The sequence below is a fragment of the Nicotiana tabacum genome, chromosome 19, assembly GCF_000715075.1.
Source record: "Nicotiana tabacum cultivar K326 chromosome 19, ASM71507v2, whole genome shotgun sequence".
NCBI classification, from domain to species: Eukaryota; Viridiplantae; Streptophyta; class Magnoliopsida; order Solanales; family Solanaceae; genus Nicotiana; species Nicotiana tabacum.
Genome location: NC_134098.1, coordinates 72,282,930 through 72,298,939, shown reverse-complemented (window position 1 = coordinate 72,298,939; position 16,010 = coordinate 72,282,930). Strand labels below are relative to the sequence as shown.

At 36.6% G+C, this 16,010-nt stretch overlaps 1 protein-coding gene across 1 annotated transcript; it reads right to left on the bottom strand.

Moving 5' to 3' along the window:
* Nucleotides 1-8,989: 8,989 nt before the first annotated feature.
* Nucleotides 8,990-15,245, bottom strand: LOC107797071 (serine carboxypeptidase-like 40). Its single transcript, XM_016619925.2, is given in 9 exon segments — nt 8,990-9,323; nt 10,261-10,366; nt 10,506-10,598; nt 11,334-11,386; nt 11,388-11,453; nt 12,086-12,340; nt 13,764-14,038; nt 14,136-14,243; nt 14,730-15,245. Coding segments are annotated over 9 exon segments (1,500 nt in total). The 5' UTR covers nt 15,121-15,245; the 3' UTR covers nt 8,990-9,170.
* Between the last annotated feature and the right edge of the window lie 765 nt (nt 15,246-16,010).

The window sequence follows — 16,010 nt, the reverse complement described above, 5'->3', positions numbered from 1 at the left end:
AACTTTTTGGCGTACTCAAAAAGGACAACGGCCTCGAATGGACTCCCGAGTGTGTCCAAGCTCTGCGAGAACTGAAGGCATACCTGTCATCACCACCTCTGCTTTCAAAACCCGAACTTGGGGAGCAACTCCTCGTCTATCTAGCTATCTCCGAAGTAGCAGTAAGTGTAGTCCTGATCCGCAAAAATAAAGGTACGCAATCTCCCATCTATTTCATTAGCAAAAAACTCGTCGATGCCGAGACGAGGTACCCGCACCTCGAAAAATTAGCTCTGGCATTGGTTGTAGCTTCATGAAAGCTTAGACCCTATTTCCAGTGCCACCCCATCTCGGTCGTCACAACCTTTTCCCTGAGGAGCATTTTGCATAAACCCGAGCTATTGGGAAGGTTGGCCAAATGGGATATCGAGCTAAGCAAGCACGATATCACATACCAGCTGCGAATGGCAATAAAGTTGTAGGTGCTCACCGACATCGTTGCAGACTTCAATGCAAAGCTAATGCCTGAAGTAAAAAAGGAAGCCGTCCAAACTTCCCTTCAAACACAAGACCTCCGGGTCCTATACACCGATGGTGCATCCAACGCATCAGGATCCGGACTGGGACTCGTACTCGAGGTCCTTACAGGGGAAGCAATTCGCCAGTCCATAAGGTGCCATGATATGACTAACAACGAGGTCGAGTATGAGGTCGTAATTGCAGTGTTGAGGCTAGCACTTAAGTATGGGGCGAAGCAGTTGAAACTTTGCTATGATTCCTAGCTCGTAGTCAACCAAGTCACAGGGACTTTCCAAATATTGGAACAAAGGTTGCAAAAATATCAGACTGAGATATGTAATCCACTGCATGAGTTCGACGAATGCAGGCTCGACCAGATCCCACGTGCGCAGAGTGCCGAAGCGCACTGCCTCGCCAAACTGGCCGCATCTACCAAAAACATCACGACCGGGGATAAAAGCGTAGTCCACCTCCTCAACTTGTCACTAGACCTAATCGAGATAAGAACCGTAAACTTAACGTAGGATTGGTGCAATCCTATTATCGCCTATTTGCAGGACGGCACACTCCCAGATGACAAAAAAGAAGCCAAGAAACTAAGAATGCAAGCAGTCAGATACAATCTCCTCCATAGCGAACTGTACAAGAGGACTTACGGTGGCCTTCTGGAGAAATGTCTGGGCCCAAACCATACCCAACGTATCCTCGAAGAAGTCTATGAAGGCCATTGTAGTGCCCACTCCGGCAATCGAGCACTAGTCAGATGCCTCATACGGGCGGGATACTATTAGCCCCCCATGAAAAAGAATGCCTCAAACTTCATGAAGAAATGTGAACAATGCCAAAAGTATTCCCTAATGATTCACCAAGCAGGGGAACACCTCCACTCGGTCACCTCCCCGTGGCCGTTCATCAAACGGGGAATGGAAAACGTGGGGCCCCTCCCAGCAGGGCGAGATAGTATACGATTTCTTTTGGTTTTAACTGACTATTACTCTAAATGGGTGAAAGTAGGAGTGTTCGCCCCAATTACGGGAACAAGAGGTAATCACCTTTGTATGGAGAAACATCATCTGCCGATTCGGCCTACCCAAGAAGATCAGTTGTGACAACGGACCCCAGTTCACGAGAAAGAAAACCGCTGAATTCTTCGAGAAATGACATATCAAGAGGATACTCTCAATCCCATATCACCCAGCGGGTAACGAGCAAGAAGCGTCCTCCAACAATTCCATACTAAACATCATGAAGAAAAAGCTCGAAGACGCCAAGAGACTGTGGCCGAAAATTCTGCCAGAAGTATTATGGGCGTACCGAACAACTCCCAAGACGAGCACAAAAGAGACACCCTACTCTTTGGTCTATGGGACCGAATCAGTAATACTGATTGAAGTCGGAGAACCCAGTCTAAGGTACTCCCACAAAAGCGGCACGAGTAATGATAAGAGCAGAAGGCAGGAACTCGATGAAAGAAGAGATATGGCGTACATAAGAATGGTCGGCCAAAAACAGCAAGCAAAACGATATTCCAACAAGAAAGCGAAGATCCGGCCGCTTAAAGTCGGGGACTATATGATAGAAGCCAAAACTCAAGCAAGCAAAGACCCACGTGAAGGCCAGTTGGGAACAAACTAGGACGGTCCGCACAAAATCTCAGCCAAAGCAAACACGGGTTCATTCCAATTAGAGACAATGGAAGGAAAGCAACTACCAAACAATTGGAACATCAGCCACCTCAAATACTTCAACTTCTAAGGGAAAAGTGTCCCCCAAGTCCTACTCTTTTTTTCTCACTGGAGTTTTGTCCCATTTGGGTTTTCTCAAGGAGGTTTTTAATAAGGCGGCGAAGGGAACACTTCGAGTTGAAGTACGCGAAGGAGAGACTTCTTTTTTTACTTTTCCATTGCCCGACTCCTAGATACTCTCCAAGTCAAACAATGAAGGGACTAGATAGACTGGGACTGGAATGCCAGCCAACATCCCGAAATCTGTAACTCTCTCCAAATATGTAACCAAAGCAACAACGTCGAAGTAATAAGAAACTTATGTTTACCAAGACACCTTTTTGTGTTAAGGTTATGTTCGACCACACTTGAATAACACCTATTGGCCCTTGGCCATGATTTAATACTAGGTTGTGTTCGACCAAGCGAATCAATCTTTACAAGCCTTAACCCAAGCATCTCCAAGGGCAGCCTCAGAAACGGACCCTGCCACATGCAAATACTGAACTGCAGATGTCACATTTGCAACCTCGGCTTTGCAAATACGAAGAAATAATCGCAAATGCGAAGTCCTTCACACCTTGTTGTCTTCCTAATTGCGAAGAATTGTTCGTAAATGCGAACTTTGGATGACCGCAAATGCGACACTATTGTCGCAAATGCGAAGAATGCCTTCCCCAGACCCACTTCATAAATGCGAAGGTTATTTCGCATATGCGAAACCTGTGTGGCCCAGCTTCTCTTTACATTTGCGATGAGAAACTTTGAAAATGTGAACCCCTCAGAGGTCGCAAATGTGATGCCTGATCTCGAAAATACGAGATCAGAGGCCTACAACAAGATCAGTTACACCAGCAATTTCACCAAGTCCAAATTCACTTCGAAGCCTATCCGAAACTCATAGAACTCCTGAGGTACATTGGGAATATTAGAAGCATGGGAAGAGGACAGTTGTGTAATTAATTGAGACTTCTCGTCCTCTCAAGAGGTCACTCGATCATGAAGAACGGAGTTATCTTTCTCCAGCTCGCCAATCCTCTCCTCGAGACGATCTTCTTTAGCTCTCGCTGTTGATTGATAGTTTTCCCGCTCGGCTCGGAGAGTCTTATTCTCCGACTCAAGTATCTTTGTATTCCTCTGAGCATCCAAACGAGAGGACTCGGCCTTCTTAAGCTCCTTTTGCTTCTCAGCGATCTCACTATTGAGGGCCTCCAGCTGAATTCGGCACTCTTCTAACTGCCCACGCAACTTGACCACTTGATCTTGAAGATCACTGCATTGGACCTCCATGCACCTGTTAACCTCAAGATCCTCTTCCCTACTCCTCAACGTCCCCTCCTCGAGGATGCTACACTTCTCGATGGCCTGCACCAACTCATTGTCCTTCTCTTTCAACTCTTACCGAAGGGTATGCATGTCGCTGCCTTTGTGAAATCGCCTGGGGAGATCTCAATACTTGTCGCGATTCTCAAAGTATTTATCTTTTAATTTTACAAAGATTTATTTACGCCTATTCTTCCTCTAGGCGCTCTTAATCTCCAAAATCACAATCTGCATTAATAAAAAGGAAAGAGAAGAAAGAAACCAGAACCAAGGACGCCTTAAAAAATGGGAAAAAAGGTCAAAGCACAAACACTCACCCTAAGAGCAAGTCCAGCAATGCTCCTCGACAAAGCACCATCATTTATTTCTTTAAGGGTCTTACCCTCTATTTTAGAATAGAGAGGACCGAGGGCGGGGACTACCTCCTCGGTGTTCACCAACAGATCAAAATCTATGGGGATCGCGATAGTCCCCGTAGACCCCTCCAACCTTACCTCAAGCTGGGTAAGACCTTCTTCGATCATCCTTAGGTCATCCGCATCGACAACAGAACCTGACTCATGGCCCTCCCAGCGATGTTTTTGCCCCTCTCGTTGGCATGCAAGGAGGTATCTGCAGCTGTTTGAGAAGTTGATGCCTCCTTTCGCCGCGAATGGTCAAGAATGTCAGCAGTCGTCCCTTCAGTCTCCATCACCGCAGAATGAAGATATACATCTACATCGGCTCTCACCGACCTCGGGACTCGGCTCGACATCATCTCCCACAAGAATTGTCGCCGTCTCACATAGCGAAAAGTCCCCTTTTGCCGCATCAACGGCCAGGGTGACTCCATCCACGGACCTCCTCTTTCGAGGTTGGAGATCTCCATCACTAGGAAAAGGCTCATCGTTCTCGTAGATGAGAGATTATAGAGGAGGAGCTGAAATCTCCACGACCGAAGTGGAAACAAAGTCGGGCGCGACGGCAAGAGGAGTTGGAACAGAGATAGGATCAGCCGCGGTCAAAACAAGGGCAGAAACTAAGGGCGTAATGGCCTTCCTCTTCCAGAATGAGGGCATGGGAGCTCTCGACCTCCTTATAGACCTCCTGGCCGAAATTAAGGAAAAACGGGAAGGAGGAAAATCGACGAAGGAAAACGGGCAAAGAAATCAAGGCGTTAATGGTAGGAGAAAAGTTACCTGCTGAGGGAGGAGACGACTGAAATCTCTGTGAGAAGCTCGACCAATCACGCACCCCCGGTGTATGAGGGAGGATCTGTCTAACCCAATAAGCGATGCGGGTTATCATCTGAAAATGCCGAATAGTAGCTGCAAAAAGGAGAAAGTTGGTTAGCCGACTAACAACAAGGAGAACACTAGATACATAAAGTATGTAATCTAATAAGAGAACTCACGAGTAAGGTTCCAAGCCTCGGGGAAGTCTGCGACGGTGGACACTATATCTTCGGTCCTGACATACAAGTAGTCGATCCAGAAATGCCGACTAGCTTTGTCATCCATCCTCACCACCAAGCATTTTCCTCTGCGATGGTGAAGATTCAGCAAGGTCCCTAGGTGGCACACTGTAATGTTTTTACGGCGGCCAATTTGGCGAATTTCGTCAACATCATATCCACCTTAAAGATATAAGGGATGAGCTGCGCCGAGCACATGTTGTAGTACCAGCATAAGTCTTCTATCAGCTACGGTAAAGGAAACGAGTACCCAATCAATAATGGGTATGCGTAATAGGCGCAGAAGCCGGGACGGTGAACCCGAACCTCGTCATTGCCCGCTAGGATCAAGTCTACATGACCAGGTAGGCCGAGTCTAACCTAGAGCTCGGCTAATCGCTCTGCCATCATTGCAGATTTGAATCGCTCTGTCACCACTTCCGATGTCTTATGGAAGTTTGGTTTGGCATCTGGATATCGAGGTACAATCTCTTCTACAATGGGTAAACTTTCCTCATCGGCGGCAATTCCGCTATCTTCCCCCTTTTCGGGAAAACCCACGTCTAAAAGAACGGAGTGATCCTCCATATGAATATCTGATGATTGCAAGGACATCGTTGCAGAAAAAAGATGGTGAAGCAAAAGGAAATGACTTTTGAAAACAATAGAGAGTTGCAAGGATTTTGCGAAGAAGATGAAGGAGAAGCTCTTGCTTAAGAAGAAGAAGGAGTTGGAAAAAGTTTCAAAATCAATAAACCATCCCCGATTTATAAGATTTGGGGACACCAGAATCAAAACGGCAGGTCATAATTAGCACGAAGATCGAAATGGCAGAGCCAATCAAGGGTTAGTACTTGAATCGATGCGACACATCGGAAAACGAGGTCATTATGATGCATGACATCATGATGTCACTTTTTCTCTTGGACCAGATGGCTCCAACGGACTTCCTGGAAAATTCAAAGAATTCAAATGTGTGGGCCTCAGAAGGCCATGTTGCCATGTCTCCACGACCACAACCTATATAGCCAGCTCGATAAAATTGTATCACAAACGACACTGTCCACTCGTCGACCTCGTCCCAAGGAGGACCTCGATGAGCGGAGGGACTAACTGTATGGGTCAAAATCCATCTCTAGAATACTTAAGTGAGGATGGAATTAGCGAAACACTCCCAGGCCGCCACGTATCGAAGTGGCTTAAGGAACAATAAAGGTCATGGTCGAAGAGTCAGCAAGGACTGAGGTCGAGGAGTCGTCAAGGATCGAGGCCGAGGTCAAATACCATTGACAAAATTATAACGGTTAGTCTCAAGATAGGACATTAAAGAGAATATTCTAGTGAATATTCTCGGCACTAGATTTTCTGGAACACGTTCCCTATAAATATAAAGAGACACAATGATATGGGACATGAAATATTCATTTGTAAAGTACACTTTGATTTTATTGAGAGAATTTGCCCTTATTACGTGCATACAAAAATAGCCTTTTGACTAAGATTTTGATACACACTTCTCCACTGGATCCGAGAATAACTCGAATATTCAAAGGCTGATCTATCATTCATCATTGTCAGAAAGAACATCTACTGATTTCATACTTTCTCGGGTGACCCATAAGTTTTATTTACATAAATACCATTTATTGCTGTTCATCACTATTTAATGCTACATTTCTTCCTTTTGGGTCTCTGAATATTGTCATTATTGTGCACCATCATAACCTTTGGAATAGATATACGTATTATTTATCACCATACCGAGAATTTCATCTTTAGGATACTAGTTTTAGGGTACGCGCTTTGCACGTGTACCCCATATCAATAGATATATAATTTTTATAAAATCACATAAATAATATTTAAATAATGTCTTTGGTTATAAAACAAAAAGTAAATATCTTGAATGATGAATGTTGATCCCATTTAACTAACACAATTAAGAAAGAAATCTTTCTTTATAAAAATCCGTAAATGCTTTATTCTTTTTTTAAAGACCTCTTTGGGAATATCTTATGAAAGTTGTTATTATTTATGTGATCTAATATTAAAAACAAGCAAGTAATGCATAATATTATTTTCAAGATTCTTTAAAGATTTGTCAAATAAAACCTATTGAAAATTATTTTTTTTATTTCTTTAGAGATTTGGAATGAAGAGGTTGTCCCTATAGCTCAAGAAAAATTGATAACTATAGTGTAAAATCTGAAAACGACTAATATTGAGTTAATATTTTACAAACAAATATATAAACAAATACCCATGAGTTGTCATTTGTTGGAATAAATAAAAATAAAAAATTAATAAATTCATTTATAATACAAAATATTATCTTCTGTTGTGTTATCCTTATTATTTCAAGTTGGCATTTTTTACCAATTTGACTTTAGGTGTTATACTGTAGCTAAATTTTCTCTATTGTCTAATTATTTTTTTAAGCCAATCTTCTCCTTTATGTAGCCTAAGGGGTCTTTTAATTCACAAAAAGTTGTAGTGGGATTATAATGCAAAAGTTATAATTACGGAAATCAAGTAATAACAAAAATATTTATTAGATATACTTTCGATTGATAAATATTTGATTTATTGAATGAAAAATAGAACGTATGGAGTATAATATAAAAAATGTATTTGCTTTTTCTTATATAAACTTGGATAAAATTTTATTTTTAACTTTAAACTTGGTCTTCTTATTTTGAAATAAGCGCTTTGGAGAAGGATAATTTGATATTTGATTATTTTATCATGGGATATCAAATTCCCAAATTATTATCTCACATTGAATGTAGAATAAACATAGCAGCTAATTAAGATTGTGGTATAACTATTCTCACAACTTTTTATACCAAAAAAATAAATATCCAAACACGAAATTAAATAATCCTATATTTTATCCCAGGATTATTATCCTTGAATTTTGTTTAATGTAAACATTCTTTTAAATTTTTAAATATTTTCTTAGTTTTTTATCTAGATATTGGTGTAATTTTCAAAATATTACACAAAAATTGATAAAGAAAAAATACTTAATTATTTGTTCTAATATTTGAGTGTCATTTTTAAATATTACACTAAAAATCAATGAAGAAACAATATTATTTGAATATGAAGGGAGTTCAAGTATTATATGGAAGTGTATTGTCTATTATCTATTTTTATTTATACTATTATTCAATGCTAAAAAAATCTATAAATTAAAAGTCAAATAATTTGTACTTGATTTCAAAACACCATCGTGTCGTCGGGAACTAAAATTTTCATGAAAGAAAATAAAGCTGCGTAATCGGATTGTTTATTTTGTTGGAGAACCTTTTACATGTTTTCTTTTTCTTATTATATTAACAACAACAACAACAACAACAACAACAACCCAGTAAAATCTTACTAATGGGGTCTGGGGAGGGTAGTGTGTACGCAGACCTTACCCCTACCCCGAAGGAGTAGAGAGGCTGTTTCCGAAAGACCCTCGGCTCAAAAAAAATAAAAAAACAAGAAGACAAAAGGGCAAAAAGATTAGGAAAGTAACTTCTTATTATAGTATTCTTGTTAAATCCTACATATTAGGATTTCATACACAGTTCAAATAAGAAATAATCTAATAACTAAAATTTTAGTGATTTTTAAAGTCCTAAATATTAGGAAAGTAACTTAAATTATAATTTTATCCAATGTGAAATCTATTTTTAAACGGTAAAAAAGGCGAACGACATTTCGATAAGGGCATTCGTGTTTTTAATATAGTATAGATTATTATTAACTCAGATTAACCCCTAGTTGTATAAATTTAATCAGTTAAACTAAGATTTATATTTTTGGTCAAACAAGATGAATATATTTTTCATTTTCTCCTACAAAACAAAAAAGTAGTGTCACTATTGTTTTCGAAACTCTCTATAAAATCTGAAAAATCAGATGTTACTACAATCAAATCTTTCTATTATGAAATCGTTTTTCCGACATTTTTTGGCTGGCATAACGTGGAAAATTGGCTCAAAAGAAAATTTGGATGTTATAGTAAAATAATATTATAAAAATTGATTGTTATAGAGAAGTTTGACTGTATTAAAAATCAAATACTATAGATTATTTCGAGAAAAGAAAAGAAGAAGGCTACATTATGTTGAAACCTGAAGCCATAAATGCATGAAACGAATAAAGGATCTTAAGTGAACATATATTGACTAGAAAACTAGTTAATTGTGTTTATCGGGGAGGTCAGTTCCAGCAAGAAAATGCATGACAAGTGAAAGGGATCTAGCTGCCTCATAACTTGGTACTTGATGTCCTGCCCCTCGTACTGTTGCAAATGTCATGTCTCCTTTATATACTTGTGTATATCCACCAACCTACATTTTAAACAACACAGATAAGATCAATTTAAAAGTAATTAAATGGTCCTGTTTTAATGATGCATCAATTTAAAAGTAATTATCCAGCAAACTGGATAAAAGTGAACACAGATGGGAGAAGTTTTAATGATGCACGGGCATAGTCAGAGATCACGAAGCTAAGTTAGTGATGGCTTTCTCACAATAACTAGACATTGGAAGAAATAATTATTCCGAGGCAAAGGCAGCTTGGTTTGGAGTTCATTGGTGATTAAGTAATGGATATTTTAATATCATTCTTGAATGTGATTCCATGCTAATCATTCAGATATTGCAAGGAAAAACAAATATACCATGGCATCTACAACCATTTATCAAAGAAGTAAAGAAGATGGTTGAACAAGATAACACCAATATTAAATTCAGTCATTGCTTTAGGGAAGAGAATCAAGTTGCTGATGTCATGGAAAAATTGGGAGCAAATGGATGGTGATTTTTGACCCTGGAGATTTACCCAGACAGACTTTGGGATGTTTAAGGATGGATAAATGGCAGATCGATGCCATCTTTTAGACACAGGGTTGTGAAAACTCTTATTCAATACCTATTGGAGTTGGATAATTTCATCAGAAGTACACAGAGGTTTGTAGTAATAGGAAAAGGAGTATATTTTTGGAAAGAGCTAATATGGTATTACGTCATCTCAATGGATATGTCCATTTTAACTTGGAGGCATGTGTATGTACAGTTTCCTTTTTGTTGTATTAGATCTTTTTTTTAATCTATAGAGAGCGCTGTCACCGTACGGCAGAAACAATTAAAAATAAAATAAAATTAAATGGTCTTGTTTTTTCTAAATTCAATGAAATATTGTCTCAAACAGGGATATATATAGCATATTCATATTCCTATATTATAAAATGGAAACAAATTTAGAGGCTAATAGTATGATTACCTCTGCACTGAGGTACCAGGGGTGCCACGCAGTTTTGATAGGAAGCTTCATTATCTTAATAGAATTCTTGGTTGAAGTAACAGGCACTCTTCCATCAGTGTCACCGCTGCATTTTTTTTTTCAACATAAAAAAGTTCTAATTACTAAATAACCAACACATAAAATAAGAAGATATAAAAAGAATAAGAAAAAATAAAAAGCTAGACTAAAGAAAATGGTTACTGGAGGATAATTAAGGTGGTCACCTGAATATCCACACTCGAAGTCCATTTGTCATAAACTCTCTGAGAAGAGGAATAATGGTTGATGAGCTGTCTGTCCAATTTGTTAGGACATCACTGCATATTTAAGATAGTTTCAGTTTATATTAATTCCTAAAGAATATAAATTAATAGGAATCAATAACTATAAATAAGAACAGTTAGATCAGCGGTAAATTTACATTTTTTTAACAAACAAGAAAATGCACAAGCCGCTATGGTTAATGAGTCATGTTTGCCGGCAGAGGCGGAGTTACTGAATTATACAGTGTAATTTTCCGGCGAAGGGGTGTAGGCACCCCTTTGGTGCATGTGGCTCCGCCACTGTTTGCCAGAGGCGGATCTAGAATTTAAAGTTAGCGTGCTCCTACAACGATCTCAAGTTATTTTACAATAGTTTATGGGTTCACAATATTATATTTATAGATATTTAATGAATTTCTTAGTATATATACAAGGTATGAACAAACGCTACTGTGTTCCGTTGAACCCGATCTTCATGTTCTAGATCCGCCCCGATATTATTTGCCGTTAACACGATCCCCTTTCAAAATTATAAAACTTTGGATTTCAGTTCTTTTTTTAATGGTGTCGTACTTCAACTATTCCACTGGTTACCTTGGCACTAGTACTAAGAGCTTTTTAAAGTAAGAAGAAGGAATATGAAAAGATAAACTCAAACATCTTGTGTAATAGACTTCCAATGCATCTTATAAATAATGCTTCTAATTTGCATTATTTTTTTTTGACTAAAACGAAATATTTTCTAGAACTAAAGGAGTAGATAAACATGGGTAAATTCTTTGAAAATACCTGCATGGCTGCCAATTTGAATATTTAATGTTGGTGACATTGGCATGGAGAGCATTTCTGAACATCAGGCCTATTCATATAGGCAATCGTGTAATAATCACTACATGGATCGATCACTAACTGCATTTCACAGTAAATAGTATTGTCAATCATTTGTGTACAATTTTGATGATATGTAGAGAAGAGACTAGATATGAAGTTTAATCTACAATTTTGATATTTTATTTTACACATTAATTAAGCTCATATCATTTTCCAACTCTTATAATAGAGATATTTTCCAACCGAAAATTATTTCATGATCTCCTGTATAGCTTCGATATTGTAATGTTATGCGAAAATGGAAACGAATATGAACCGAACTTTATATTCTATATATGTAGACTTTTAAGAAAATATATCTTTAATTCTGTACTAACTTAAATATCTATCCATCTCAAAAAGTTCAACTGGACTTAAAAGTTTTAATGCTAAATTTATTCTTTTAACCAAGAACTATTTTTAAAAAAAAGACAGTAACGTGATCAGGCTATGTTCATTTAAGAAAGTACATTATGAGTAACTTCGTTTTAAAGGTAAATTATAACCTACTATAACAAGTCAAATTACATTGACCACCGTAAAAATCCCATACACTGTCAGTGGAGTAATATAACCTAAATCCATTATTTAATTCAATTTTCATGCTATAATTTTCCTAGTTAAATTTAACTAGAACACAAATAGCTCAAAATTATAATGCTATAACTTACAGAAGGCTTCTTGGGCTTGGCAGTGAGATTGGTATTATGGCAGAGTGGAGCATATATGTTGTAGATATCAATGGGGTCAGTATTATATTCAGCTTTACTTCGTGCCAATTTGCACTCGTCTGATTCTGAACTCTCTGTGAACTTGCATTGCTTCTGGATTTGAGCTTCAAGTTCATCAGAAATCAGTGCATGACTTGCAAAATATTCATACATTCCTCTTGTATCTGTCTCATCATTAATCACTGCATTACCAATCTGTGGAGGATAATAAGTACATAATTAGAATCAAGTTAAACCAAATGACATAATTAGAAACTTTCTAGTTAGGAGTTATTTAATGAGGCAGTAATTGATAGTTGTGGAACTCGAGAAAAAAAAATTACTCCCTCCTGTCCACAATAAGTGATTTTTTTCCTTTTTTTTGATCCAAAATAAGTAATTTTTTCAGATTTCAAAAATGAATCAATTATTTTTTTCCTACACTGCACTTGGAGTAAATAGTATTGGAGTATGTGTTAGGAGTGTTTATGTGAAGAGATAGTAAATGTTAATATGGTCAATTTCATTGCTAATTAATGTTAAAAGGTGAATTTCTTAATCCGTGCGAAAACAACCAAAAAATCACTTATTGTGGATCGGATGAAATATGAATATACATCATGTTGACACTACAACATTTTATTACTATTACCTAACCTTATTGTGATTAGCTTGCACCATAATACTTATTCAATCTTTTTAATTAGTACACAGATATAAAGTGCAGCTAAGCAGTTTACAGCTGTACGATCTGTAATTATTTTTACTTAATTTCTTGCACATGCAATATATCTTTAGGAAGCAACCATTCTGTCCGAGCTTACTGTAATTGGTAGTAAGCTCTTTTTTAATAGACTAAGTAACAGAAAAGAGTTGTTATGTCATTGTCTTCGTAAGCTTTAGCAAGCAAACTTCATAGTTCTTTTAAAATTTGTTTTGCTTAATTCGAATTACTCGTTGAATATGGTAGTTTGGCCTGCTATTCTTCCTTTCCCACTTCCTTGCTTTGATTAACCAACTTTCAAAATTATTCTTACCAAAAGTTCTTTACTTGTGCGAAATAATAGGAGCAGAGCTCCCCCCCAAAAAAAAAACTACAATATTATCACTATAATCAGATATTTTAGAAGTTTGATGGTCAGATTATATTTTAACGATCAAAATTATCTTACTTCTAACTTGAGACAAAAGCAGTGAATTTTGTACCTTGAATCTCATATCAATCCGTACATTATGTAATTACTAAACTGTATATATGTAAATTTTATAGACAAAATTGCTATTGGATAAACTAATATTGTGGAGCCTGTTACATGTGATGCTAACTTGGTCATTGCTGTCAAAGAACAAAAATATGGCCATGCGGAATAATATGGCCATGTGATTGATGCTAACTTGTTCATGTAACAAGAGTTGTCCTAATTCTGAAACTCCCATACTCTAATGATTTTTTCCAAATTTCAATTATTCCTCCATGTTCAGAAAAGAAAAACAATTTCTTTTTAGTAAGATCCAAATCTAGATAATTTTATATATTTCAGCACAAAGACAAAAAACATAAAAAAAAAAAAAAATAGAAACATATACAAAGGTTATATAATTATATGGAATTAAATTTGAGAAGGATTAAGAGACTGACCAAAATTCCTTTAAGATTAACCATAGTCTTGTTTGCCTTCTTGTTGTGATATAGAATGGTATGTGCCAATTGAGGTACATAATGACCAGCATAACTCTCTCCAGATATGTAAAAATCTTTATCTTTGTATTCAGGAAATCTTTCCAGCCAATTTACTAAGAACTGATAATTATCTTTAGCTGTTTTTCTATCTCCACCTATCTTAACATCAGATGATGTGTTAGAGTAGGAAAAACCTACTCCTGCTGGAGACTCCAAGAATAACACATTGGCAGCTAATGATATTTTAAAAAAAAATTTATAAGTTAGAGAGATAACAATAATCTTTAATTAATTCAGTTGGGTGAAAAGGAAAATAGTTTTGAAATTTACCATGATTCCATGCAAATTTATTTTTGTGAAGTGTTTTGCCATCACTGTTTACTCTAAATGGTCCAAGTTCTTGAAAGGCTCCATATGCAAGAGAAGAACATCCTGGACCTACAAAAATGAAATTACGTTTAATCAAACAAGAAAACAATAAACCCATATTGTTTGAAATTAAAAATAATCAAGCTATATATGTAGACAACATAAAGATTTTGAGTATTTTAACATGTGATAATAGGTTAATACTACCATTTTTTGAAAGGATTACAAACTAATGTTTATATTAGAGATTTATCTCTAATTACCTTATAATTGAACTGAATGTGTAAAGCAATATAACTTAAACACAAAATTGAGGGGAAAAATAAAAATAAAAAACTTGGTATACTATATTTCAATGTAATGCGAGGATGATAACATTATTGTTAGGTAAGTAATAACTTCGTATTTGAGTTTTAGATTAGGAGTTTAAATTTTACACACTAATTGTGCATAACATATATTTATACCATAAACTTAATTAATAACCTAGTAAAAATAATAACTAACATGATATACACGTTAAGTATGTACTTACTAAAAGCTTAGATTATTTACCTCCATTAAGCCAAAGAAGAAGAGGCAAAGAGTCTTTAGAACGTTGAGCTTCAACAAAGTAATAATAGAAAGCTCTCCCAGCAGATTCATCAACTGTAACATATCCACCATACTGCTCAAACCTTACTCGAGGTTGGCCAGGAAGTTTCTGAATCTTGTCATTTTCTTTTTGAGAAACCACAGTTTTTTTATTATGAAGATATTTGAGATCTTGATCATCAAAATCATGAGTAAAATGGCTTTTATCAATGTTGGAATTGTGCCTAAACTTAGCCTTGTAAAATTGGCCAAGGGCTTCACTTTGTGTCTTGACTCCAAAGATTTGAGTTACAGTGCTTGAAAGAAAGAGAGTCAATAAAAGAAGAGAAGTAGTGGACTTGAATGTCTCCATTAGTAGGAGTACTTGTTTGTTTCTGTTCGAGAAACTGTTTTAATTTTTAAGTGTAGAAAAGAGAGGAGCCTTTATTGGGTTTTATATCATTGAGTAAAAGGATGGGGACTTTTGTTTTATGTACGGAAATTTCAACAGAAGAAACAACCAGGAATGGATCACTTAATCCAATAATAATAAATGATAAATACTTTGCAGCATAATGTTTATCCTAAAAGAAATTTGAATATGGTGAGACCGGATATAAAAATGGGAAAGGACGATAAATTAAAGTGAGAGTTTTTTATATATAAAATCAGATAATTTGCAAAGCCCTATTATCTCTTGTCATAAGCAAGATATTACTTATCGTGTAAACTTGATAATATATTCTCTGCCTTTGGGGTGCAAATTACTCTTTTTTAACATTTCCTTGTGTAATTTGATAAAGTAAAATATATATTATTTGGTGAGATGGGGTCACCAAAGGAAATAAGTGTCGTGTTGTGTGTGTAAAAGGTATGGGTGGTGTAGAGGAAAGGTAGTGTTCAAAAAGGATTACGAATAGTAGAATAAGGAGGTGGTTAGGATTCCATTCGTTAGAGTTTGTTTCAAAACATTACTCGTCTTCAAATTTTGGTTGAGTTTGTTTAGACAGGGAGAGGACTGGATTATATCCTTGAAAGGGAAATGTAAAAAAAAAGGATAACAAACCCAAATGAATGTAGACACCATAGAAGGAGAGCTACAATCAAAAACAAAAATTGATCTGTCATTGGCCGGATAATTTTTGTCTTCCTCTGCTCTATAAAAAATCAATAATTGGTTTTGGTCCCTTCAAAATTATTTGTGCAAGAGAAACCAAAAATGGCTTCATTATTTTGGTAGAATATTGTTTCTATAATATAACT